Source organism: Telopea speciosissima, chromosome 4 (assembly GCF_018873765.1).
Source record: "Telopea speciosissima isolate NSW1024214 ecotype Mountain lineage chromosome 4, Tspe_v1, whole genome shotgun sequence".
Taxonomy (NCBI): domain Eukaryota; kingdom Viridiplantae; phylum Streptophyta; class Magnoliopsida; order Proteales; family Proteaceae; genus Telopea; species Telopea speciosissima.
The window spans coordinates 10,598,247-10,622,396 of NC_057919.1; the positions used below are offsets into that span (position 1 = coordinate 10,598,247).

Sequence of the window (24,150 nt, forward strand, 5' to 3'; positions counted from 1 at the left end):
TTACTAACATACCGTGAAGGAAAACTTTCCCCTTTAGCTTATTTGTTTTTTTCTTTCTTTATTTTCAGTTTTTTTTTGCCCTTTAAAATTCAACATAGTTTAATGTCCCTGTTCCATGGAAAAACTACATTTCACTTAACTTAGTGAAGTTTTACATTTCACCAAAGTGATAGACAAAGAAGCACTGAAACCTATAATGATTTCACTATACCTAGTGAAGTTTTACTCTTCACTATCTGTCTGACAGTCTGTCAATCTATCTGTCAGAGTAAATGAATGGAGCCACCTGGCAGATCATGAAGCCAAAGAAAATCCTATGGAAAAATGCAAAAGTTTTTAGGGGAAAGAGTAAAGACATTTGAAAAAGACTTGTAACGGCAACAACAACAACAAAAATAAAAAACGTAGGGCATATGGTACAGTAGTAGTACAGCCAGCCACACATTGGCTTTTAGAAACTTCTAAATCATAGCTTAATAATACCTTAAGTAGCTAAGGGCACGTTTGTGAGGACCAATTAAGTAGAGCGATGATCTCGTTTTTTCCCCCAGGAAAAAAAACAAATGCGTGATTTCAACGTCTCAAGAACATTACTCTATTAGGTATTACAGATATGTCTTGCGGTTGATTGGAAGCCGAAACGCCAAGTATGGAATAAGTAATTACTGAGACAAGTGGGGTAAAGATTATAAAGATCTTTAGAAAAGAGGAGGAAGGAGAGAGGAGAGAGAGAGAGAGAGAGAAAGATCAGTTTAGGGGAAATAAATCGAACAAGAAACGGTTCTTGTACAAATCTTCTATTTCCATTATCTTCAGTGTTCATTGAATCTTTCCAGTTTTAACGAATCGAAGGCGTTACCGACAAATTCCAGAGTCTCGCGTTTGGGTTTCCTTTTTACAGACTACCGGATCATATACGGACGTTGAAGGGAAGATTGGGTCTGAAATGAATAAATGCTCTTTTTATGAGATGATGACAATATAGATCGAACGGATCAAAGCGAGTCGTTTTGTTTTCTTTATGTTCTCTATTTTCATCAATTTTAGAAGTTTCTAATGCTGATCTGGGGAAGAACTTGAGAGAGGATTGGAAATGGGTTTTAGTGAGTTTTTTTATGGTTTCGGTTTTTTTAGGAGGCGTTAGGTGATGCACATTTCAGAGCAAGGAAAAAGTGGGTTTCTGTTTGGTTCCTCCTCCCTTTGAGACTTTTTCTGAAGGAGATTAGAGATGGGTTTCTTCAGTACTATATTTGGGTTCGTCGGCTTTGGTATGGGAATTGCCATTGGACTTGTAATTGGCTATTTTCTCTTCATCTACTTCCAACCTACTGATGTCAAGGTCAATTTCTCTCATTTCTCTTTATTTCTGCTTGTACCATCGTTCGGAATGAGAGAATAATAGTATTTTGTTCTCTGGGTATATTTTTCGTTGTTCCATTGTTGGTTGGTTTGATCTGTTTTAGACTTCAGACTACTGTATTTTGAAAATTTTGTGTCTGCATGACAATAGAAGCTTTTACCTTTTATTTGAACTTAATAGCGATCAGATAACTTGTAAATCAAAATGAGGCTGAAGTTTCAACAAAATAATGGAAGTTTGTGGGTTAATCTCTTAGTATTGTTTGTTTGTCTTCGGTCATAATTGGGGTGTGGAGAAGCTCTGGCCAATTGGGTTACTCTGGTTTCATACAATGATTTTGGTTTTGGATATTCACTACGTCTTTTCTCCTTAGCGTACTGATGAATAACAAAAACTGTAATTACTATATTCTTGGGTGTTTTTGATTGAATTTGTGGTTCTTTTCTGGTTTGGGGGTCTTGGGAGGAGAGAGGAAGTCAGATGGAGCCAATTAGTCCTTTGGATTTCATTCTTGTGAGAAGTCCGGTTGTTTTCCATTCATTTCTTGTCATGCTTGGGTGTGTCATCACTTTGCTGCGGATAGATTTTGATGAAAGTATGCATTGCAAGAAGCTGAGGGCAAGATTTCTTACAGTAGTTGGTATTTCATTTGAATGTCTTCAGTTTGTGTGGATAGGAACGTATTAGAAATGACATAGTTTTTATGTTTTGGCAATTATGCTATGAAATTTGTAAACACATTTAACCTGTTGTCGACACCATGTAGCTGAGATTTTCCTTATTTCTTGGGATATCCTCTTTCCTCTTACTTTCATTTTTCATTTTCCATTTCTCTCTTTTCTTATCTCATTTCTTCATTCCTCTTACATTCATTTTCCATTGTGAGGACCTCAGTTTTTACTACTTTGTTTTGAAAGGATCCATGTAGCCGACCCCATTTAGTTGGGATAAGGCTGAGTTGTTGTTGTATTTAACCTGTTTTAGCAATGAGGTGATTTTTTAAAATATCCATAAACTAGGTGGTACAATGATGTTTATTCAGTTTGCTCTCATCAGAAATCATTAGCATCTGATGTGTTTTATAAACTGTGTTTCTATAGCATTTTGTATTTTTTAGAGTGACCCAGGTTGGTGATCTTTCTAAACGGCACCTGAAAGTAAAAGTCCCTACTTCCAGGATGATGCTGGCAATTGCAACTGTTGGATTGACAGGCCAATGTCCGGATTTTCCATGTGTCAATTTTTAGCCTCAATTCAATCACTCACCCTAAAATGACCAGCTAGGGTCAGGCCTAAAATGACCATAGGAGAGGTTGTAAGGAATGACATGCGTAGTCTGGGTCTTGTATCAAGTATGACCTCGGATAGAGCTTATTGCAGGGCAAGGATCCATGTCCATCTAGCTGAGATTTTCATGACTTCCTGGGCTGTTCCTCTTTTCTCTTACTTTCATTTCTCATATCGTATTTCTCTTCTCTTATGTCTTCATTTCTTCATTCCTCTTACTTTCAGTCAGTTTTCCCTACTTTGTTTTGCAAGGATCCATGTAGCCGACCCCATTCAGCTGGGATAAGGCTGAGTTTGTTGTTTTTGTTGTTGTATTCAATCACTCACCCTCCTATGCAATATCATATCCATACACCCCTTTGTAGTCCCGTGCACCCCTTTCATAGTCCTGCATTGTTTTTCTGATTTGTTTTGCCACCTAGCCAACTTGGGTTGGGCTGAAAATTCTCATATGGGAGGGGATCTTGGGGTCAAACTGTCGATAAAATTTGGGCCCCATTGGAGCTGCCATGTGATAGAGAATTGATGTTGGGTGCGATTTAGTATTATCACCTAAGTGGGTGACCCATAACAAGACCCTTACAGAAAGGCTGCACTAGTGGAAAGGCATAACATCGTGAAGGTTGAAGGCTCTAAAAGGACTATGCAAAGAAGATGGTAAAGAACTTGGCGTGAAGTAGTGAGATAAGGCACGGGGTTTATGAGTTATTGCCAATTATGGCCCTAGATAGAGTGAAATTGCAGGATAGGATTCATGTAGCCATGTAGTTAGTTGGGATAAGGCTTTATTTAGTCGAGAATGTAGATATGTCTTTCTTCCTCAAAGATTTATGCATTTGTGTATGGAATGAATTTTCTTTTCATGTTTTTTCACCAGCCACCACCTGATGCTATCAAACAAAGAGGAACTATTGCCTCAAGTTCTGGTATGGCATGCCGCATGCTACAGTTCTTATTGTTTTGGGGCTGACAATTGACCTGAGCCACTAGATGAAACATTTTTAACTGAGTTATGTGAAAAGTTCCACCTTCACGCCCGGGGTGGCCAGCAAAGAAGAGAAAAGGTCTGCCTCTTATGGTTACAATAAAGGTTTGATGATGATGGAGACCTGGTTTTTATTATTTTAAGACTATAAATCTTTGTGCCATCTGTGTCCCCTTTGTGCATTTGTTTCTCTCTGCTGCAATTGAAGTTTTGCCTATGTAGCAAAATGAAAAGAAACAGGAAAAAGAAAAATGAAGTTACTGTTAACATCTTGTGAATAATTTTTTTTAGGGCTGACTCTGACTGGCTTTGAATCTTGGCTTAATCAGGATCCTGTAATTCGTCCACTGGTGGAGCAAGACTCAGAAACCTTGCAGCGATTGCTTCCTGAGATACCTCTTTGGGTGAAAAATCCAGATTATGATCGTGTAAGCTGTGTTTTACCTACTTTATCACTCAAATGTTTTTTTAATGATTACCATCTGCATAGTGTAGTTTCTAAGAATCACTCTATCTTATTTTTTGTTTCTTGTGAAGGTTGACTGGCTAAATAAGTTCATTGGAATTATGTGGCCTTATTTGGACAAGGTATGTGCATGTTTAACTGTTTGAATTTTTAGTGCCAGTATGTTTTCCTTCGACTGTATTTGAGTTATTAATTACTTGATCTCTTTATTTAGGCCATCTGCAAGACTGTAAAGAATATTGCCAAGCCCATAATTGCTGAGCAAATTCCAAAATACAAAATTGAGTCAGTCGAATTTGAAGCACTTACATTAGGCTCCCTACCACCAACTTTTCAAGGTTAGTTGGTCATGTGCTGCTTTGGAGGTATTGCCAGGAATGTACTGGTGGGAGAGACAAGCTAGATAATATCTGTTCATTTTTTTGACTTGTTTCATTTTGATTTTGATGACTGGGTACGACCTACGTGTGTTAATTGCTTGTGATGTTGCTCTTACTTGATCAAATTTATTTTGCTAATCGCTGTGTTGGTAAACTAGAATATAGAAACTGTTCTTGTAATTTCTAACGAAAGCACAATCATTTATATAGACTATAGATATATTACAAACTCTATCAGTAGTTACAACTACTGTTGGTTCTTGTTTATCATACTGATATTATACGGAGGAAATTCAAGTTGTATGCCTTTTGAGCCTTGGTGATACTTTGATGGTGAAGTTATTTTTCCCTCATTCTACATTTGGCCAAGTTGCTTTAAACCCAATACTAGACTAGTGAAATATATTGCTGCTCCCTCTAGACACTAGAAGCAATTTTTATTGCCTTCTTAGTGGGATCTCTAAATGGAATGATTACTTTGTTCTATGTTAGAATAAGGGTATTTTGGGAAGATATGTAATGTTGCCTTATGGGAGAGTACTTATGTTTTTAAGGGTATATCTGGTACTTTAGTTTAAAAGCTTTTTGAGTGAAACTGGCTGAAGTGAGATCGTAATACACCACAGCCCATTCTTCAGAAACTCTCTCTTCTCTTCTTCTTCTTTTCCTATGGTCTCTTCTCCTGCTATTTGATTTACTACTTGCATCAGTGCGCGATTACAAGGCTGGTTTAAGAGTCTATCAAAGCACTTCTTCACCTTTAAGCCTTGGAACTCTTTGTGCTTCTTGAGTTCCAAAGACAACAAGAAATCAGCAACCATATGGAAGGGATTTCACTGTGAGATCTAAGAAATTCATCAACACCACTAAGGAACAATGTTTTGGGCTGTTAGCATCAAAATGGAAGAAGAAATGAGAGCCATCCATTTACTGCCAAGCCTGAGAATGCTTTCCTTTTTCTTGAGTCTAGTCTTTCTGAATCTCAGCCCCAACTTGTAATACTCTGCTGTAAATTGTCACAACTCTAAAATTTGGCTGCTGTTTTATCACTGGTTCTGTAGACAGCTTGTTCGTTTCATGCATTGCGTATCTCTTCTTGGCTGGTTACTTGTTTTGGTTCAAACATAATGTTTTTTGAAGGTATAAGATGGGGTTTGGTGTGTTTCCCAACCTGAGATATATATCTGGTTTTGAGATTGTTTCATATTTGTGATGATTCCTTGATATCTGAAATTGAGTATTACTTCTTTCCCAGAGTATTGTGGGTAGTGTGGATTCCCCACTTGATTAGTGTATCCAACCAACTTCCCTAAGGTATTTCTACATAATGTCTGAAGTCAGTGGACAGTGTGGACCAGTGGAGTCCCAAGCTGGTGGCACAAGTAATGGTAATCCTAGCTTTGTTAATATGGAAAGTACCAATGTCTAGATTTGCATTGTCGAACTGGATAATATCATCTACCTGGACGGGACACATTCTGTGAGATTGTCCTTGAGAAATGAGAAGTCATGAGAAACTAGGATACATAACTGGAAGAATCAGGATTCAGGACTCCACATCCTAGTGATCCCACATTTTGGAAATTGGAGAGTGCAAATGCCACTGTTATGACGTTGCTAATATTCTCTATGAAACCTGAAATTTGTAGAAGGTTCATACGTAAAGCCACAACCAAGGAAATTTGGGATGGTATTTCCTAGACTTTTAATAGGGTGGGTGATTCAACTAAGGTCTACCACCTCCTTCAAAGGATCATCACTGTAAAGTAGGGGGACTTATCAATCTCAGAATATTATGGCATTCTGATTGGTCTCTGGGAAGAATTTGACTATTATATAGATCTCCACTTGTTAAATCCTGGAGACGAAGCTAAGGTGTACAAGTCGTAAGAATATGACTAGTATCTTGGTTCTTCTTAGAGGTTTGAATCCGGAATATGAACCCAATGAACTATTAAAATCTTGATTCTTCTTAGAGGTTTGAATCCGGAATATGGAACCCAATGAACCATTAAAATCTTGGGTGAAGTTCATATGCCATTTTTATGTGAAGTATGTGGGTGCCTCCAAAGTGAGGACTAGACGAGTGGCTATGGATACAACTCCCTCACTTGAGAAATCTGCACTTGCCTCTACCTCACAGAATGGGTGGCGTGGTAGAGGAAGAGGCCAAGGAACTGGTCATGGAGATGATAGTAACAAAGATAAGTGTGAACATTGTTGCAAGGGCCTGGCCAATATGGATACTGTGATCTACATAAATTAGATAAAAAATGAGGGATTGTCATGAATCCATGCAATTTGCAGAAGAAACAATAACTTTTTTTCTGAAATCGTGGGCAATAGAGGGCCTCATTAAATTCTTAACTTAAATAGAAATACTACTTGTAGGAAAAAAGGAAGACCATCTGTAAACCAGAATTCCAACAGAAATAGAGACTAATTGAAGATTCCTAGCTACAAAGGGGTGGAATTTAGGAACTAAAATGAAATTAGGGACCTCTTCTTAGAGCTAGGAATGAGAACCCCATGGCTGGGGTTTCTAGTCTCTTTCTTCTTTCCATTGGCTCTGCTGCATCAGACATGTTGACCGGTCAATCCAATGGAAATCCAGCTTTGGTTCTTGTGTATACAATTTGGCTCATAAGAAAAAATGGATTGAACAATTAACCAGCCACTTATGGTTCTTGCGTATACAATTTGTGACTGTTTTTCGAAACTATAGTTGTGGCACTTAGGGAAGTTCAAACTGGCCTAGATGTACCCCACCTTCTAAGTTCTAACCTTTTGCCCCCAAAGAAAAAAAATTGAGCGGGATCCGGACTCAGCTATATGAGGCTGGAGGATAACTCAGTATTGTTGGATATAGTGTCTCCATCAAATTCAAATAAATGTAATTTGCATTTACATTAATATGGGTGATAGTGTGTCACGACTAGGGATGGAGTTGGGCTCTCTGTTTGTATGGTTGTTGCATTGTGTGTTTTTGGAATGGAGATTTTGGACACAAATGCGGTACACTTTGTATGTATCGGACTTGATCATTCGAGAACCCTACATGGTGTACTGTCGAACATTTTATGTGAAAAGGGGTTCTCGTGATAGTTGTATGGTCCCTAGACCTAAAATTTCTTTATTGTTGTAGATCGACACAGTTTGTTTTAGTGTACATATGGTTGATTCCTACATTTGACTGGCTATACATCACTATGTTGGATTTACTGTGTTTGCTTATGAACAAAAATGATGCTAGATAAGGAATCCACTTCCCGTTTAGTGAGAATATCTCGAGAGAGAATCCTGAACATGATTGGACGAAATTCCGATCTCGGTGGTTTATTTGTAAACTGTTTACAAATAATTTAAAAAATTAGGATATGTAATAATTATATTTTATAAATTTTTGTTTTGTTTTGTCATCCAATTAGTGATCTAGATACTCTATACTAGTTGTTCAATGGACTAAGGTGGTGACAATAATTTAATTCCATGCCCTGAGGTCCATTGTAAAATATTGTAAAGTGGAGGGACTTCCATGTAATGTTTTCTATCAATTATGGGTTTTATGGTTATTACAAAACTAAGGTTCACTTATGTGCAATTAACTTAATTAGCCGATTGGGTGTGACCCAATGTAGGCTGCCTTGGTGTACTACCCAATAGGATTGCACCATTTGGCACTAGCAATCCTAAGAAGGCAAGGAATCATGCTTGGCTAAGTAAGAGCCTTAAGAGGAGAGAAATTAGTGTGAGTCATAATTTTATTAGCTTATATCGATTTTGAGAAAAAAGAGTCTCTCCCAAAATCCCAAACACTCTCTCTGTCTTTCTTCAAGAGTTGGTGATTGCCATTGTTAGAGGAAGAATTCCGCTGTGCTCGTATTCAGAGTGTTGAGTGAAGATTGATTCCTATTTCTATGGGTTTGGTGATCAAATACCATGAACCATTGGAGGTGCTTCGATTGCGCACTAAAGAGGTAACCCTAAACCTATATTGTATTGGTTAATTCAAATATCTTATACTGTGTGACGATAGATCCGTTGTATTGGATCGGAAAAGTTTCAATTTGATACTATTTCCGTCTTCAGATTGGTATCAGAGCCACCCTCTCTGCATTGTAAAGTTCATTTTGAAAACCTTTATTTCAGTCATTTTCTTCATATTATGATCCTCAATCATGGCCGGCCAATTCCAATATTTTGTTGTTGTTTTGGTTATTATAACTAGCAAGTAATAAGAAAAAGGGAGGCAGTAGACGGCCATGGCAGTCCCAAGTCAGTTGTAGGTTCGTACATAAGGGGCTCAAAGGAGGTTGGGTGAGTGTGTTTGTGGGATCGTCGACGAGTCGTGTCCTTGAGAGAGAAGCTTTGTTTACTGTTGTTTGTATTTAATTAAAAAATCTTTTTTTAATCGAAGTCAGAAACGTTAAAAGCATTAATGTCAAAAGGTAAAACGCTTAAAGGAATTTGTACGTAAAAGAAGTCCTAACAGCATTAAAAGTAGAGTGACTTCATTGCAAAACATCTTTTGAATTAAAAAAAAGGTATTTGATTCAAATTCTAAAGCTTAAATGAAAAAGAGTGTGAATTTTAAAAGGAAAGGAAAAGTTGCTTTTGTTCTTTTGTCTTTTATGAAAATAAAAATAAAACCTTTTTACTTAAAAAAAATCTTATATTTTCGAGACTTTGGTTTGCATTATGTTTGTGTGTGGTTTTCTCTTATACTTTATGGGATTTCCTATGACATTGCGTTCATATTCTGTGATGTATTTTTCTTCAGGTATGAAGGTTTACGTTACCGATGAGAAGGAGTTAATTATGGAACCATCCCTAAAATTGGCCGCAAATCCTAATGTCACTGTTGCTGTTAAAGCATTCGGATTGAAAGCAACTGTGCAGGTATCCTCTTTTTTTTTTTTTTTTTTGGAGGGGGGGGGGTGGTTTTGTGGTCTATGAAAAGGATTCAGCTAAATTTTTTGAAAAGAACTGGATGGAATTGGAAGAGATCAATTAATGCTTTAAAGTCTTCCCCTTGAAGAGAACTTGTTTTTTTATGTTAGTATTGATTATAGGCTTTGCTTGTGGATTTCAGGTGGTAGATCTACAAATATTTGCTTCACCACGTATTACCCTGAAGCCATTGGTTCCAAGCTTTCCTTGTTTTGCCAAAATACTTGTGTCACTCATGGAGAAGGTTTGTTGTTGTTGCCCGGTATTCGATGCATATCTGTATTACTCTAGAAACCCATTCTTGATGTATCCTAACTTTTAGTGCCAGTATTTAATTTTTCGGACCTTGAATCCTTGACAGCTGTCAAAGATTGAATGAGCCATCTATTGGGTTTAATAAACTCAGTTAATCCTACCTTCTCTGGCTGCCTGATAAAATTTGAATAAATTGGATTCTTAGGTTAGATTTTTTATACAAAACTTTATGGAGAGGAATAGATTGTTAGTGGGTGAAGGACCAAGTTTGTCAGAAAGTAGGGATGGCATATGTCTGGGCAGTTGATGAAATGATGGTCATGAACTGATGTGCTTGTGTTATTTGAAAAGAAAAAGAAATTCCAAATGTTGGAAACTTAATTTTCCTTTTCTGAGTAAATTAGACCGTTGCAACTTAGGATTTTAAACTTGGAATCCGGGGTTGAAACTGTCTCTTGCCGATTCTGATTTGGATTGGATCAGAATCGATCCAAAAAGCCAAGCCATAGAATCGGGCCCCTTATATTTGAAAACCCAGTGATTCAGTCCCAGAAACCCTAGAATCAGCTGCTCGGGAGCATCCAGAATCAAGATAGGTCACAACTGATTCGACCAATCCAATTCCAATTTTTGAAACAGTGATTGCAACTGAAAATTCAAAGGGGAAGGTTCAATGCATTTGAGACCAATTGTATCTCTTTTTGGTACAACTTATTTGTATTGAGTCTGCCAAAAAAGATTGGGGGGAGTGGATCTGCATGCTGCTGCCATGAAATGGAATCGCCATGCCCAATCAATGGGAGCATGAGAGGGGTGACATACGGTTCGTTAATAGGGAGCCTATATGTCACGGATGAAAGAGATTGTCAGGAGAAAAGAGAATGTGAGGATGTTGTACGCACTCAGGGTAGTATGTAAAGTCTTTTCCCAAATATTAGTTAACAATAGGATATTTCACCCCATGCCGTCAGTGTGGGGATGCTTTCCCACACCCTCTCATCCTCCTAACACTCTCTCCTCCTTGACCACATAAGTTCCGTATTCAAGAAACCGTTTCCCACACCAAGAAACCGCTCCCTATTCAATACAGGGTATATTTCCTGAATTCCTGATAGTTGGAAGAATTAGTTTTAGGGCTGTGAATGATAGAACTACAGACCTTTAAAATCAGGCTTTGATGGAAAATATTGAACAGGAAGTTAGGGTTTTGAAGTGTTTCGGATTTAGGAAACAGGAACTGACTTTTGTGGGTGAAGGACCAAGTTTGTCAGAACCAAGGTTCTAAATCTCGGTTTAGACCAGCCAGAAACCGAGATTTGGTCGACACTGGTCGAAACCAGGTATTTTTTCCCAGCCAACTCGAGTTTGTGGTTTCGAGGCCCAGAAATGTTTGCTTGGGTTTGTTCTATACAGCCTATTTTTGACAGTCTTAACACAATGCATGAACGATTTTCACACACACACACAAAAAAAAAACGCTCAATGGTACTTGTGGTTATTGACCCCAGTTTACTAGTGTACGTTGAATGCTAATGTGTACATTAGCCATATCATAAATACTAAGTTCACATATACTTAAAGTACTAGAAAACTAAATAATTCATCTTAACCAAATAAAACATAAATTATACAACACCCACTCAATTCCAAACGGAGTTTCTTGGTGGGTCTAATCCACAAGCTGCGTACCACTGAAGATGTCGGAGCCATTTCTTTGAATGCACCACTTATGTATCCTATGATGTGCTTTGGGCCCAATTGTTCCGATAGTCCATAATTTCCCATCTATAAGCCCCATCATCAACTTGTCTGAGATATCTCAATCTAAGGAAGGGCTCACCAAGAATATAAGGAGGTGGAGCCAGTACACATGGCTGGGCTGGATTGATGCAGATAAGTCATCTAAGGGGTTTATTTTATTGGAAATAAGCTTTGGGTTGGGTTACGTATGTGTTGAGCCTTTGTTCCATGGGTTTTCTTTGTAATTGGCCACTTTAATGGGCCTAAAATGGGGGTACAAAGTATGCATACGGGATTAGGCTCAGCAGTAGTGTGATTAGTTTATTTCCATTCCTAGTTCAAGTAGGAACTATTTTATTATTAGTTGTTTTTTTTTTCCAGCCACATTGTAATAACTTAGTAGTCTCCTATTCATAGGAGGATGTTTTAAGTTTTCATAGTTTGATTAGGAGTTTTACCTTGGATCCTATTTGGAGGGTTTAGAGTTGTTCTCTTGGGTCCCTCAGATGATTTCTTGTTTATTGGATGGTTTTCTATTTGATCCTGCCTGAGATTAGACCTATTCTGGTTCTAGTCTTACATTACTTGCCTTGCTGAATCCACAAGAAGCACATCTGAATCTACAGATGCAGCACTCAGAAATCCACTGAGCCAGCCTGAAATCCACAGACCATTGAGCTGAAAAGCTTATTCTGATTACCAAATTTGTGTATCCCCTTTTATATAAAAGACCCAACAATAGACTCCAACTCGAAAAAGGAAAGGGCTAAACCAATCCTGAATTGATACGGTGTAACATAAATTGACTAGGAAACTAACCCATATAAGGACTTAACTAAACTAATGAATAAATGCCGTATTCCTACATCCTACCCATCTTTAGGTCCATTACAAAATAATTCTGTCTTCCCCTGATGGCTTGACTGCTTTAGTTCAACATAATTTACTTATTCTGGATGTTGTGGAAGTTCTTTTTAGCAGAATCGGTATCTGTTGCACTGACTAAATGCTAGGTCCAGCCACCTAATTTGGTTACCTTCTCTAATTATTGGTATTTCTTGCAGCCACATGTTGATTTTGGACTGAAGTTAGTGGGGGCAGATCTTATGTCAATTCCTGGTTTGTACAGATTTGTCCAGGTATGCTACCCCTCCCTTTTAGCTGAATATTGTGTTATTTTCTGTTTCTGTTGTAGTACTGCATTCTTTTTCATCCAAATTATTGCTGATGATGAACAGCTATATGATATCTCTTTCCCTTTTGAGTTATTTTTTTACCTTGGATGCTTTCCATGAGCTGCACAGAAGACCAAGATTCTGTCATTGCCTTTAGTTTCAGCTTATCTAGGGAGAGCTGAACTAGACCCAAATTAGTGTTTATTTTTTAAAGCCAAATTCTCAACGTATGGTAACCTGAAAATCTGTCTCAATCTTCAACTTTGTGTTTGATATTGTTATCTTCTTGATCATTTGGTATACCTCACGTGGTGAAGAAAAGCCAAAAAGAATGGTTTTATAACCTTTATAACTTACTGGTAATTAATACTGCGAGATTTGATTTTTATGCACATAGTGGAGTGTGAAGTTTTTATACTGTTTCATGCAAGTGGCCATCCATGGACAAAAATCAACTGTTCAATTGCCAGAATTGGGATGTGAAATAGCTCAAAACTCTACTTGTTCAAATAATTTCCAGTTTAGGAGCAAAAATAAATATAACTTTGTTGCCGAGAAAGTGGTTTGACAGTCTGATCTAGAGAACTTACATTGCATAACTGGGAATACCAATGACTTCCCAAGGTTACCAGGGCATCAACTGATCTTGTTAGATAAACCCAGAGATGTGCAGTATCTATTATATAAACTTGAAGAAGAAAATTCTCCCTCACAAGCAAAAAGTCATTTTATTGATTAATTTGACTGTCATGCTCTTGTTCTTTCTTCATTTCTCGTTTTTTCATATGACCCCTTAGAATCCGTTTTCCTGCAGGAGCTAATCAAGGATCAGGTTGCGAATATGTATCTATGGCCCAAGACACTAGAAGTGCCAATTTTGGATCCAGCAAAGTAAACTTCGCTTTTTATTTAAATGTAAATGATGTTTTATATCCATAGCAGGTCATAGCCCTTAACATTTTATTCTCCTAATGAAATTTGCAGAGCGATGAAGAGGCCTGTTGGAATTCTCCATGTGAAGGTTCTACGGGCAATGAAGCTGAAAAAAAAAGACCTTCTTGGGGCATCAGATCCATATGTTAAAATGAAACTCACTGAGGATAAGCTTCCATCAAAGAAGACAACTGTGAAACATAAAAACTTGAATCCTGAATGGAATGAGGAATTTAATATGGTCGTCAAAGACCCACAATCTCAAAGTTTAGAGCTGCATATTTATGATTGGGAACAAGTATATATTCTATATATCAGGTTTTACTGTTGAATTTTCTGCTTTCTTGTGTTGCTGAAGCTGTTTCCTTTCCCCTAGGTTGGCAAGCATGACAAGATGGGTATGAATGTTATTCCTATGAAAGATCTTACTCCTGATGAGCCGAAAGTTCTGACTCTTGATCTGCTTAAAAACATGGACCTTAATGATGTTCAAAACGAGAAGTCACGTGGGCAGATTGTTGTTGAAGTTACATACAAACCTTTCAAAGAGGAGGATATACCAAAAGATTTTGAAGATTCAAATACAGTACAAAAGGCCCCTGAAGGAACACCAGATGGTGGGGGTGTCCTCGTGATTGTTGTTCATGAAGCTCAAGATGTTGAAGGAAAGCACCACACAAATCCTTATGCAAGGATCCTTTTTAGGGGAGAGGAGAGAAAAACTAAGGCAAGTATATCGTAAGATTATTGTCAATGATAGTACTACTGGCATAGTGGCGGTAAATGGGGACTATTGCCTTCTTTAATCTCCTTCCTTTCTGAAAGACCTGTCCTGAAAAATTAAAAAAAATAAATAAAAGAGGAAAAAATCTAGATTGTTGCCGCTTTCACAATGCCCCTTCCCCTTTTTCAGTTTCTTTTGTTTTTGAATAAATATAGATGCCCTTTCTTTCATCTATTTTATATCTTTTTGCTGCTATTCTTAACTGTTGTTACCTTATACTGCCGCTTGCTTATTCATCAGCTAAGCCTTGTTCTAACCATATGGGTTTTGGATAAATGAGTACTGTTCAGCTACTTCATTCTATCTGGGGTTGTGACTTTGTTGATTACTTTAGTTAGGACCTTTTTCACCCACTTTTGTAACCGATGACTGAATTCTCTATCCTTCCAATGCTTAAGCCAGATTTTCTTCTCTGAGATGTGATCAAATTATAAAAATGTGAGTTGACTTTGGTCGTTATAATTATGAGTTTAATATTCCTTTTCATGTATTGTCACAGCATTTAAAGAAGAATAGAGATCCGAGATGGGAAGAAGAGTTTACATTCACACTGGAGGAACCACCAACTAATGATAAATTGCATGTGGAAGTAATCAGCACCTCATCGAGAATGGGTCTACTTCATCCCAAGGTACGAAGCTATCACTTTTGCTTCTCAATTATACACAACATTTGAATAGATCCCCATTTTTGACATGCAAGATGGTTATGCAATTCCCTTGTTCAGGTGTTTTTGGCTTGGAAGGGATATTTGTTTTGCTTCTGGCAAAAGGGTTTATATCAAAGAATACTAAATCCTTATCATATTTGTTTATATTTTTTGGGCTGGGACCATTCCAAGAGGTCGCTCATTTTGTTAAATACTCTATAAAGTGGGGAGAGTGTTGTGGAACTGTAGCTATGCCTATTGTTACTGTCTTTCCTTTTGCTTATTGTTATTGATTTCAATGGATATTTTTGCATGTCCAATCAGGAAACTCTTGGCTACATCGACATTAACCTTTCTGATGTTGTCAACAACAAGAGAATCAATGAGAAATATCATCTCATTGATTCGAGGAATGGAAAAATCCAAATTGAGCTGCAATGGAGGACATCTTGAGGATGCTACTCTCAGTGACACATTGGAGAGTTTGGTTAGGGATTCACTGACATGGAAGACGGTTCATTAGTTTTCTTGTTTCAGACTGAATCAAATTGTTTGTGCATTCGAACAGTAGTAATAATAATATCCAAAATTGTCTTTACCCGTATTTGTAACCTCTTTTTAAATGTTTGGTTCCATTTAGGCTGTTGAGTGCGATTATCTGCCTCTCTCTCTCACAACAGATTCATTTGATGATCTGGTGAAAATACACAGGAATTTAACTGAAAAAAGAGACGTGGGATACTAAATCTTTCAAATTTGGCGTAGTAAATGTTTGCTTCACTTGATGGATTGAATTGTATGAGGCAATAATGAGTTGGACATTTCACTTTACAAGTCCATGTTTTGGTGGATCCAGAAGCTGTCTTCTGAAGGAGAAAAAAAAGGTAAGTGGGTGCAAGGAGAGGTTGTCAGTTTGGAGTATTTTCTCAATGTTTGGGCCGTGAGTAGTCCAAACCAACAGTTCTCGGTGGATCCTGCAAGTTGGTTAAAAAAACTGGAGAAAGTTATCAACGGTGGAAAAGTACACAAAAAATGCTCTGCACCTTTACCTTTTTCTTTTCCCACAATACCCTCTGTACTCCATCCGTACCCGTTGTCTCCCTTGACAGTGGATGAAGGAAAATTGACAAAAAAAAAAAAAGAAAACCTCACTTCTGTAAACAGATATGGTAGATCCACAGGCACAGCTGAGGTTAGGGACCCCATGTAAGGAAGCCATACATTATTGAAGAGGGACAAATTGACATTATCTTTTGGACAAAGTTTTCCTCCAACTCATAGAGGATTGTTGACCCACCATCTTAGGGATCACAAACCCCTCTTAGGGTTTTAGTATGTTCTTAAATACCCTCTTGATACCCATTCCCACCCTCTACGGCTCTACCGCCCTTTGGTGAATGGGATCCCATTCACTGTTGGTGGAGGGAAACTCGGTCCCTATCTTTTATCAAGTTATGTTTGAAAGTTTAAGAAAAAACAAAAAAAAAAAAAAAACATAAGATAAAAATGATGATAATATAGTAATTGATTTATGTGCCTTTATCTATCTTCCAATTTAATTTTCCCCCTTTCTTGGCTTTCAAGCATACTCGAGTTCTGGCCTGGATTTTTGTAAGGTTCATTAAGAAAACAATATTCTAAATGGATACTTAGTTCTATTGTATGGCATGTTAGATTGTGCTGATATTTTGAGAATTTTCCTTCTCATTTGTTAGAAATTTTTTATCATTTTGAATTTGTCAAGTTGTAAAATAATGAATTGAAAAAAAATCTGAAACTACAAGACTGACTGCACAAGATTACAGTTCAGATGTATAAACATACATGGAATAGTAACTGATTGAATTTGTGATTAAAAATTTACACTACAGTTTATCGGACCCCTTCCCTATACATCTAACTGTCAAATTTGCCACATCACATACATAAGATACTAAGTAATTGAATATGTTGTTGAAACTATACACATAATTTTATGGACAAAGTTTTCTTTCACCTATAGAGGACGGTTCACCCAACCTAGGGTCCATAAACCCCTCCTAGAGTTTTGTACCATCTCAATACCCATTCTCGCCCTTCGATGAATATGATCCCATTCACTGTGGGTGGTGGGAAACTCAGTCCTACTTTTATTACTATTCTCTATATAAATTTTTTAATATTTAAAACAAATGGATAATGCTAGACCTTATAATGCATGGTCCGTACCTGCCACATCAGTTTTCCACGTAATCCAACTGAGTGTGCTTGTAAAAAGGGGGAAAAAAAAAAAAAATTTCCCAAGCGGCTGTGTGGAAAAGTTTCTTTGACAAAATTGAAAAAAAATTATGGGTTTGGAAATGCAATTTTCTTACCCAACAAACAAAAAAAAAAAAAATGCAATTCATTCGAATGAAAACCTGAATGGGAACTTTCCCTTCCACAAAGAAAGGAAGAGGAAAAAAAATTTGTAAATCTAATTATAACGAGAATACGAGATATCGTGGTTGGAGCTTCTCAGTCCTCAGTCCTCACTCCCTCGCACAACCGTCTGTCGAGGATCCCAGGCGTAAAGGTTTTCTTATATCAAGGTGAATAAACAACCTTTTCCATCTTCTAGAGTGCTTCATTATCTAAATAAACTCTTGGTTAGGGTTTTAGGCTCTGAGGTTTCCTTTTTTTTTCTTTCTATTTTAATCCTTTTCGTTTTCTCCCTCGCATTTCTGTTCTTGAGTTCAGTATCGCAAATAGTTTTCTGGAATGGAAGTTCCTGAGGACAGAAAGCGGTAACAATTAACAAAACTATAGGTGTTCGATCAGTTTGATACTGCTTGCAGTAAGCAAGTTAGAACTCACTGCTGCCGGTGTCACAGCCGCTATCTGTAAAACTCATGCATTAGCTTGAGAATACTTGTTGAGGACATGAGATGATATATGAAGTGTTTCAGTGACTTACAATTCCTTCTTTCATCAGATTTTCTAGAAATCTGTTTGGGTTTTGAATGGAGTCTGTTGAAGTTAACCAAAGAAAAGGAAAAGAATTGAAAGCTTGAGTGGAACCGAGTTAGGAGGACAGAGCTAGCCCACCCATGAGTACATGACTTTGGTTTTCAGTTTTCAGCTTTTACTTGTTTGGCTTCTTGACGGGTGCTCTTCGGCTGGCTTAATTTTCTGAACACTGGAAATTGTGTGTTGGATTACATTGGAAGTTGATATCGTTCTTGTATTTTATTTTATTTCTTGGGTCATATATTCACCATGGAACTCTTTTGGGGTATATTTGGGCAGATGCAAGATATGGGAAAGATTGAGGGGTAAAATGCATCTTCTTGCTAATTTGCTTCTACACATGAGGTGCCTCAGGTGATCTGTCATGAAACACAAGGTGGGTTATTATGAATAATTCATAATTGGAGGGCCTGGCCTATGATTGCTGGGTTCTTGATTCCATCTTTCCATAAAATTGTTATTTACTGGATTTTTTTTTGTTTTGTTTTGGATTTGTCTGTAATTCTGTATTGTGTGTTGATGAACCGTTATGTTTCTATAGAAATGGAATCATTATGAGCCTTTTGGATATTTTCCTGCTTTCTATATATTTATTAGTATTGAGGGTGAGGGATTGGTTGTTTGTTTGGTTTTCTTCCATTTGTAGTTGTTTTTATAGGTTTGGAAGTAAATTCTGTTTTGATGAAAGAACTGTAACTGAAAGTGGATTATCTATGTTTTTGAATAACTTACACATTGCCTATATATATGGTATTCTTGCCTACATTCACCTGTTATAGGCTGTGCGCTTCTGATACTTGTAAATTTGAATACAATGTGTTGTAGATGGCTGATCGGCCCAGGAGACAACATTACATGCAGGAGCAGTCAAGGGCCAAGTGGACAACATCCCTTACTAAGACGCTTGTAGACTTAATGGTTGAGCAGGCTCTGAAAGGGAGTAGGACTAATAATTCATTCGGGAAGAAAGCATGGAAGAACATGTGTGATGAATTCTGTAAGAGAACAGGTCTTAATTGGGGTAAGGAACAATTGAAGAATCGGTATGGTGTTCTTAGGAGGCAATATATTACTGTGAAGTCACTTCTCTATCAAGGTGGTTTTAGTTGGAATGAATCCACCCAAATTATAACAGCCACAGATGAAGTGTGGGATAAATACATTCAGGTACATTTTCCTTGTCTCTTGGGTTTGTTCTATCACCATCACCATTGTTGATCCCTTATGAACCATACTTGGCTTGCAGGCACACCCTGATGCTGAGGCAATTCGAAGCAATGGTTGCCCAATTTACAAACAGCTTTGCACAGTGTTCTCTGATTCAGGGTCTAATGGGAATCATCATGCTGAGAGTGAGATGAATGAAGGGATTCCTAGATTGCTATGTATAGAAACTCCGACCATGTCCATGGATCCTGGTGCACCATCAAATGTTGCAGCCGATGAGTCTTCCTCACCCATTGAAGATGAAGATATAAATATATCAAATGGACAACACAAACATGAATCAATGACGCCACCCAGTTCAGGTCATCAACAGAAAAGAAGCCGCAGGGGAATTGAAAGTGTAATGGCTGAAGCTATAATAGATATGGCTGCTGCCTCAAGGTGGAGGACAGCTACAGTGACGCAGAGCACCGACTGTTTTTCTATAACCAATTGCATCAAAGCATTAGATGAGATGGAAGGACTTGAAGAGCGAATCTATTTTGCTGCTTTGGATTTATTTGATAGTTCCACCGCTAGAGAAATATTCTTGTCTCTCAGAAGTGACAGACGATTGACATGGCTGAAGAGCAAGTGCTGTGGTCACAGGGTGATGGAGGACTGAGCTTCTGCTGAACTGTATTTTCCTGTATATTATGTGCTTGAATCCTTCTTTTTATGCGTGACACCCAATCCCTCTCTTGGTTTAGTAATAATCCCACATCAAATGTAAATAATCCAGGAGACTTGGAGGTATTAGGGTTCCGAATCAGGGCGATATCAAGACCAATCCCAATATCGATTCAGAGAGCGATCCCAAGATTATTAAACATGATAAGTAATTGAGCATTCTCTCCTGAACAACTAAGCTTTTAAAGATGAGTTCTACCCAATTCCTTCAGGCTGATTCCTGATCTTGACTCCGTTTTTTTTTGTTTGGGTCAGAGATCCGAATTTAATAACCTTGCACAAAGGCCTGACAACAACAGCCTGTTTCACACCAATATTACTATAATTAACAACTGAAAACCACATCTCCAGACAGAGAGACCTCACTTGAAATATAAAATCCACCCCATAACATGGAGGAAAGGCTACTTAAAAAAAACAAACACAAAACTTCACTTCTGCTAGAGCCCTTAATTACAACTCAAACCCACTCAATCAACTTCATTCTATCAAACTTATAAAAGAGTAAACCTCCTTTCATCCCTGTCAGTTTTGCCAAATGCCACCTGATGATGTTAGTAAATCTTGGTTCGAGAACTTCCACCCCAGCTATACACACACAGTCTCATTCCTTCAACAATGTAGTTAACCAGAGAGCATAAGACTTTTTCCTCAAGGTAATAACCTCTTCAAGTCACTGCCCTGCTCATTAGTCTTTGGTGGGTTGGACACTGACTCAAATGCATGTATACACACATTGGAGAAACCAGTCATCGCCTGAAACACATTTGGTAATCCCATTTGCAGGTTGTTCAGTGTCATTGCCCTTGTCACAGTGACCAACTTCTCATGCTTTGTCTTCTCCTCGTCTGCTTTCGTTCTCAGTATCTCCACCTTTGCTCGCTTCTCCGCTACTGGGTCCTGTTGTTTACTCCGAATTTCAGTTTCAGGCATTGAAACTGGGCCATACTTACACTCCAATGACCTAAGTTCAACCACTTTCTTCTCAAGCTCTTTGAATGCAGCCTCTGATTTCTTCTTCTGCTTCTGTTCTTCAGCCTGTTTAACCACAACTGCATGGATTACAGTTAAGAGGCTTTTGATTCCTTCAGAGGCCACTTTGTCTGGAATCCTATCCACTGCTAGCTGCCATTCTTCGCAGAGAAAGTAGATCCCTGAGTTCTGTTTGGGATTGATCAGTGGATCATGGCTGAATTGGAATAGACTGAGACGGAGCCACCCTGTGAGGGAATGGATGTAATCTCGTTGGCATTGGACAAGATTGCAGAAGGCTAGGTGCCATTGCTGGACCTCAAGTTCCAGCTGAAGAGTTGATTGCCGATGAATCTCTGAGGTTGGGTCTGCAGTTACTATGGTAGTGTTGAGGAACTTCAGCTGCTCCACAATGTGCATTTGGACCTGGTGGCACTCATACATGCTTCTCCACATGAACATTAATCTGCAACACAGATAAAACAGGTGCTTCAATAATAAGTCTTTGCTTCATGTAAACATCAATTTCTGTAAGCTATAGATGTCAAGAGAAACATCCATAATAAAAAAAAAGGTTGAAAACATATTAGCAGCCTCAAAGTCGATTAGTGCTTTAACTTAACAGTTATACTACAGAATGGTGCTCAAGTCTTAAAACCCAGCTATGGGGGAACAGAGAGAGGAAAGAAGCAACAATACACAGGCAGTTGTAAGATTTAAATAAATACTATGGGATTCAATCTACCCTAATCTCAACTAAATTCACACAACTGTCCTGCCCTATACTTGTATTGATATCGGCTTGTTCAGACATCTTCATCCTCCTTCACTGAACTGCAGCTTCTTCCCCTGTCTTTACTGACCAATATATTCCTACAGAATTCTGGGAGTGTAGATATAAATTTATGATGTAAGAAACAAATAGAAGAGATAGTATGATTATCCGATCACCATCCATGGATTTTATTTACTCAATCTCCAGTTTTCCACCCACCACAGAACAGTTTCTTACTAATCCTACTGTTCCTATTGACAGAGCTGGGCCACAATTTCGTCGGTTCTAAAATCCTTCTTCAGGACCCTTTTTCTTCTTCTATTTTTCTTTTATGATTACATTTATTAACTTGAAGACGGTGGCAACAGAGACAGAAGCAAGGGCTGAATCAAACAACCAGTCAAAGAAAATTCTGTTCTGTGGTGGGTCAACGCAGAATATCAGAGTTGACTTTGACTAGTCAATCCTTCGGATCTGTTTTTCTATGGCCCACTTTTTAGAACAAGGTCAACTACAAAGTCAAAGAGAATGTGAAGAAGGTCAAGAACACTAACCCATTCACAAGTTGGAGGAGTTGCGGATAGAGCTCTGATTCCCTCAATCTTATGATTTCAACAGCTGTAGTCTCTATGGCCTGAGCAGCTACAACTAATGTAGATTCCAATTTTTCAATCTCCTTCTTGTTCTTCTCAGTCTTCAAATAGTCAGACCCCTTTGCCTCTTGCTTCCTCAGCTGGGTCACCCTCTTCTTGTGCTCTATCTTCATACTCTCAGCGTTCTGGAAAAAAAGAAAAAGAAAAAGTGAACCCATTTATCAGTTTTCATTCAAACTTGGTAAAAAGCTCAAGAGTGAAGATTCAAAACAAAGGAATCAAGACTCATGCAAGCAGCGAAATGGGGGAAACAACTGCACATAAACATGGGCCCTTTGCTTCTAAAGGAAATAGAACCGTGGGGTTTCTCGTCCTCGGATCTTCTCGACCAGGAAAATAAAGAAAACTCAGGAAGAATTACTATAAAAAAAAAAAAAAAAGGTCCAAGAAGTGAAACGTAAAGTGTACCTTGACCTCCTCGAACAGTTTCTTCTCCCAAGCGTAGAGTCGCTCCACGGTGGAAGAGTGACTGCTGGTGAGAAGAGCTCCACCACCGCCGTTAACCGTAATCACCTCTGCTTCCAATCTACCTAAACCGCTTGATTTTGAATTTGAACCCCTCGTCCACAAAGGACTCAGACTCTTTCCACAGTTATAGACCTTACCTGCAAAATCCAAGGCCAAAAAAAAACACAAAGGATGAGGATTGAAGTAAACCCATCAGATTTAAAAAGAGATTAAAGCAATAATGATTGCGGAGATCCAAGAAAGACGAAAAGGACTACTAACCGGTTGTCTTCTGGGTAGAAAGACTAAAATTTGAAACTTCTAAGAGCAATGAGACATGGGACCCTGCATCCGCAGCCTTAAGAAAATACTCATCAAGTTCCTTGATAATCTCAACGAGATCTTTACTGTTCCTTGAAACCACCATAGCGAGCTCGCTTGTGGAATCCTTAGAATACCCACTAACTACAGAAGGTGGAGCAGCAACACTGGCCGCAACATTAGCAGTGGCGACTTCGGATCCGGTGGTGACGGTGGTGGCTTCCCATTCCTCTTCTGTAACAGACCTCGACGAAGAAGGAGCAAATGGGTCCCAGAAATCCCAGCTTGAGGCTGGAGGTGGAGGCGGAGGAGGGAGAGCAGGAGATGCGGTGACTGACGTCCAGTTGTCAGAGCTGGAACTCATCGGAGGAGGTGGAAGCGGTGGTGGAGTCGGCGGTGGGAGAGGTGGTGAAGGGAGTAGAGGAAGACGGTTTTGAAGATGGTGTTTGTTTTGGTGGAGATTGGTTTCACCGTTGGCGAATTGAAGAAGAGCCGAACCTGTGCCTCGGAGAGACCGAATATACATGCTGTGTGCTACAGAGAATGCCTGACGAGCCTTTACAAGCTCCTTCATGTATCTTCTTCGAGCCTTGCAACGCGAAACTATCTCTTCTCTCTCTACTCTTGAATAACAACAGCCCATCCTTTTGTTTTCTGATCTTCTGAGTTACTAATAATTCAATCTGGTTTCCCCCTCTTGGACTTGAACAGAAGTGAAACGTCTTTTTCCTCTCAAACCGCTTCAGACATTTCTTCCTTTTCCGCTTATGTAAGAAGTAAAACAACTCCTTTAGCATCAGAAGTTCTATCAAGAACTGGGTTTCTCATCTTCCTGTTCTTTCACTCTGATCTGTTTCTGTTTTTTTTTTCGTCCACTGGGTCTATCTATTTTCTCTTGTTCGGTTACTCCTTGGCAAGCAAATCTACTCTTTTTCCTTCTGAAACTCCATCAATAAACGAAATGGGTTACCATTTCTTCTCGCATGCCATAGAGCAAAGCTGTGTTCTTTCTCTTCTTTCCCTCTCTTCAACCTCGAAAACCTCTACAAAATCTCTTTTTCTTCTTCGTTTGCTAAAACAACTCTCTTTTCGTCCTCAAAAACCACAAACACCATTAACAGTTCTCTTCCTTTT

The 24,150-nt window shown here is 38.4% G+C and overlaps 3 protein-coding genes across 3 annotated transcripts; 2 read left to right on the top strand and 1 right to left on the bottom strand.

Moving 5' to 3' along the window:
- Positions 1 to 960: 960 nt before the first annotated feature.
- Positions 961 to 15,592, top strand: LOC122658414 (synaptotagmin-1). Its single transcript, XM_043853362.1, has 12 exons — positions 961 to 1,339; positions 3,962 to 4,060; positions 4,170 to 4,220; positions 4,313 to 4,436; positions 9,259 to 9,377; positions 9,571 to 9,672; positions 12,488 to 12,562; positions 13,413 to 13,489; positions 13,583 to 13,829; positions 13,908 to 14,258; positions 14,815 to 14,946; positions 15,289 to 15,592. The coding sequence occupies exons 1-12, from the start codon at positions 1,229 to 1,231 to the stop codon at positions 15,415 to 15,417; spliced, it is 1,617 nt and encodes a 538-aa protein (XP_043709297.1). The 5' UTR covers positions 961 to 1,228; the 3' UTR covers positions 15,418 to 15,592.
- A 3,179-nt stretch (positions 15,593 to 18,771) lies between these two features.
- On the top strand, positions 18,772 to 19,801 carry LOC122658416 (L10-interacting MYB domain-containing protein-like). The gene is made up of 2 exons (XM_043853364.1): positions 18,772 to 19,119; positions 19,199 to 19,801. The coding sequence occupies exons 1-2, from the start codon at positions 18,778 to 18,780 to the stop codon at positions 19,781 to 19,783; spliced, it is 927 nt and encodes a 308-aa protein (XP_043709299.1). The 5' UTR covers positions 18,772 to 18,777; the 3' UTR covers positions 19,784 to 19,801.
- A 440-nt stretch (positions 19,802 to 20,241) lies between these two features.
- Positions 20,242 to 23,690, bottom strand: LOC122658413 (protein ALTERED PHOSPHATE STARVATION RESPONSE 1). The gene is made up of 4 exons (XM_043853360.1): positions 22,978 to 23,690; positions 22,657 to 22,853; positions 22,150 to 22,373; positions 20,242 to 21,286 (listed from the first exon to the last, which is right to left on the bottom strand). The coding sequence occupies exons 1-4, from the start codon at positions 23,657 to 23,659 to the stop codon at positions 20,500 to 20,502; spliced, it is 1,890 nt and encodes a 629-aa protein (XP_043709295.1). The 5' UTR covers positions 23,660 to 23,690; the 3' UTR covers positions 20,242 to 20,499.
- Positions 23,691 to 24,150: the final 460 nt, after the last annotated feature.

Excerpts from the sequence above, each read along its gene's own strand:
- LOC122658414 (XM_043853362.1), top strand. The coding sequence starts at position 1,229 with ATGGGTTTCTTCAGTACTATATTTGGGTTCGTCGGCTTTGGTATGGGA. Across the intron at positions 12,563-13,412 it reads GTTTGTACAGATTTGTCCAG|GAGCTAATCAAGGATCAGGT; the intron begins GTATGCTACCCC and ends GTTTTCCTGCAG. Across the intron at positions 14,947-15,288 it reads TGGGTCTACTTCATCCCAAG|GAAACTCTTGGCTACATCGA; the intron begins GTACGAAGCTAT and ends ATGTCCAATCAG.
- LOC122658416 (XM_043853364.1), top strand. The coding sequence starts at position 18,778 with ATGGCTGATCGGCCCAGGAGACAACATTACATGCAGGAGCAGTCAAGG. Across the intron at positions 19,120-19,198 it reads TGTGGGATAAATACATTCAG|GCACACCCTGATGCTGAGGC; the intron begins GTACATTTTCCT and ends CTTGGCTTGCAG.
- LOC122658413 (XM_043853360.1), bottom strand. The coding sequence starts at position 23,659 with ATGGGCTGTTGTTATTCAAGAGTAGAGAGAGAAGAGATAGTTTCGCGT. Across the intron at positions 22,374-22,656 it reads AACTGTTCGAGGAGGTCAAG|AACGCTGAGAGTATGAAGAT; the intron begins GTACACTTTACG and ends CTTTTTTTCCAG. Across the intron at positions 21,287-22,149 it reads CTCCTCCAACTTGTGAATGG|ATTAATGTTCATGTGGAGAA; the intron begins GTTAGTGTTCTT and ends TCTGTGTTGCAG.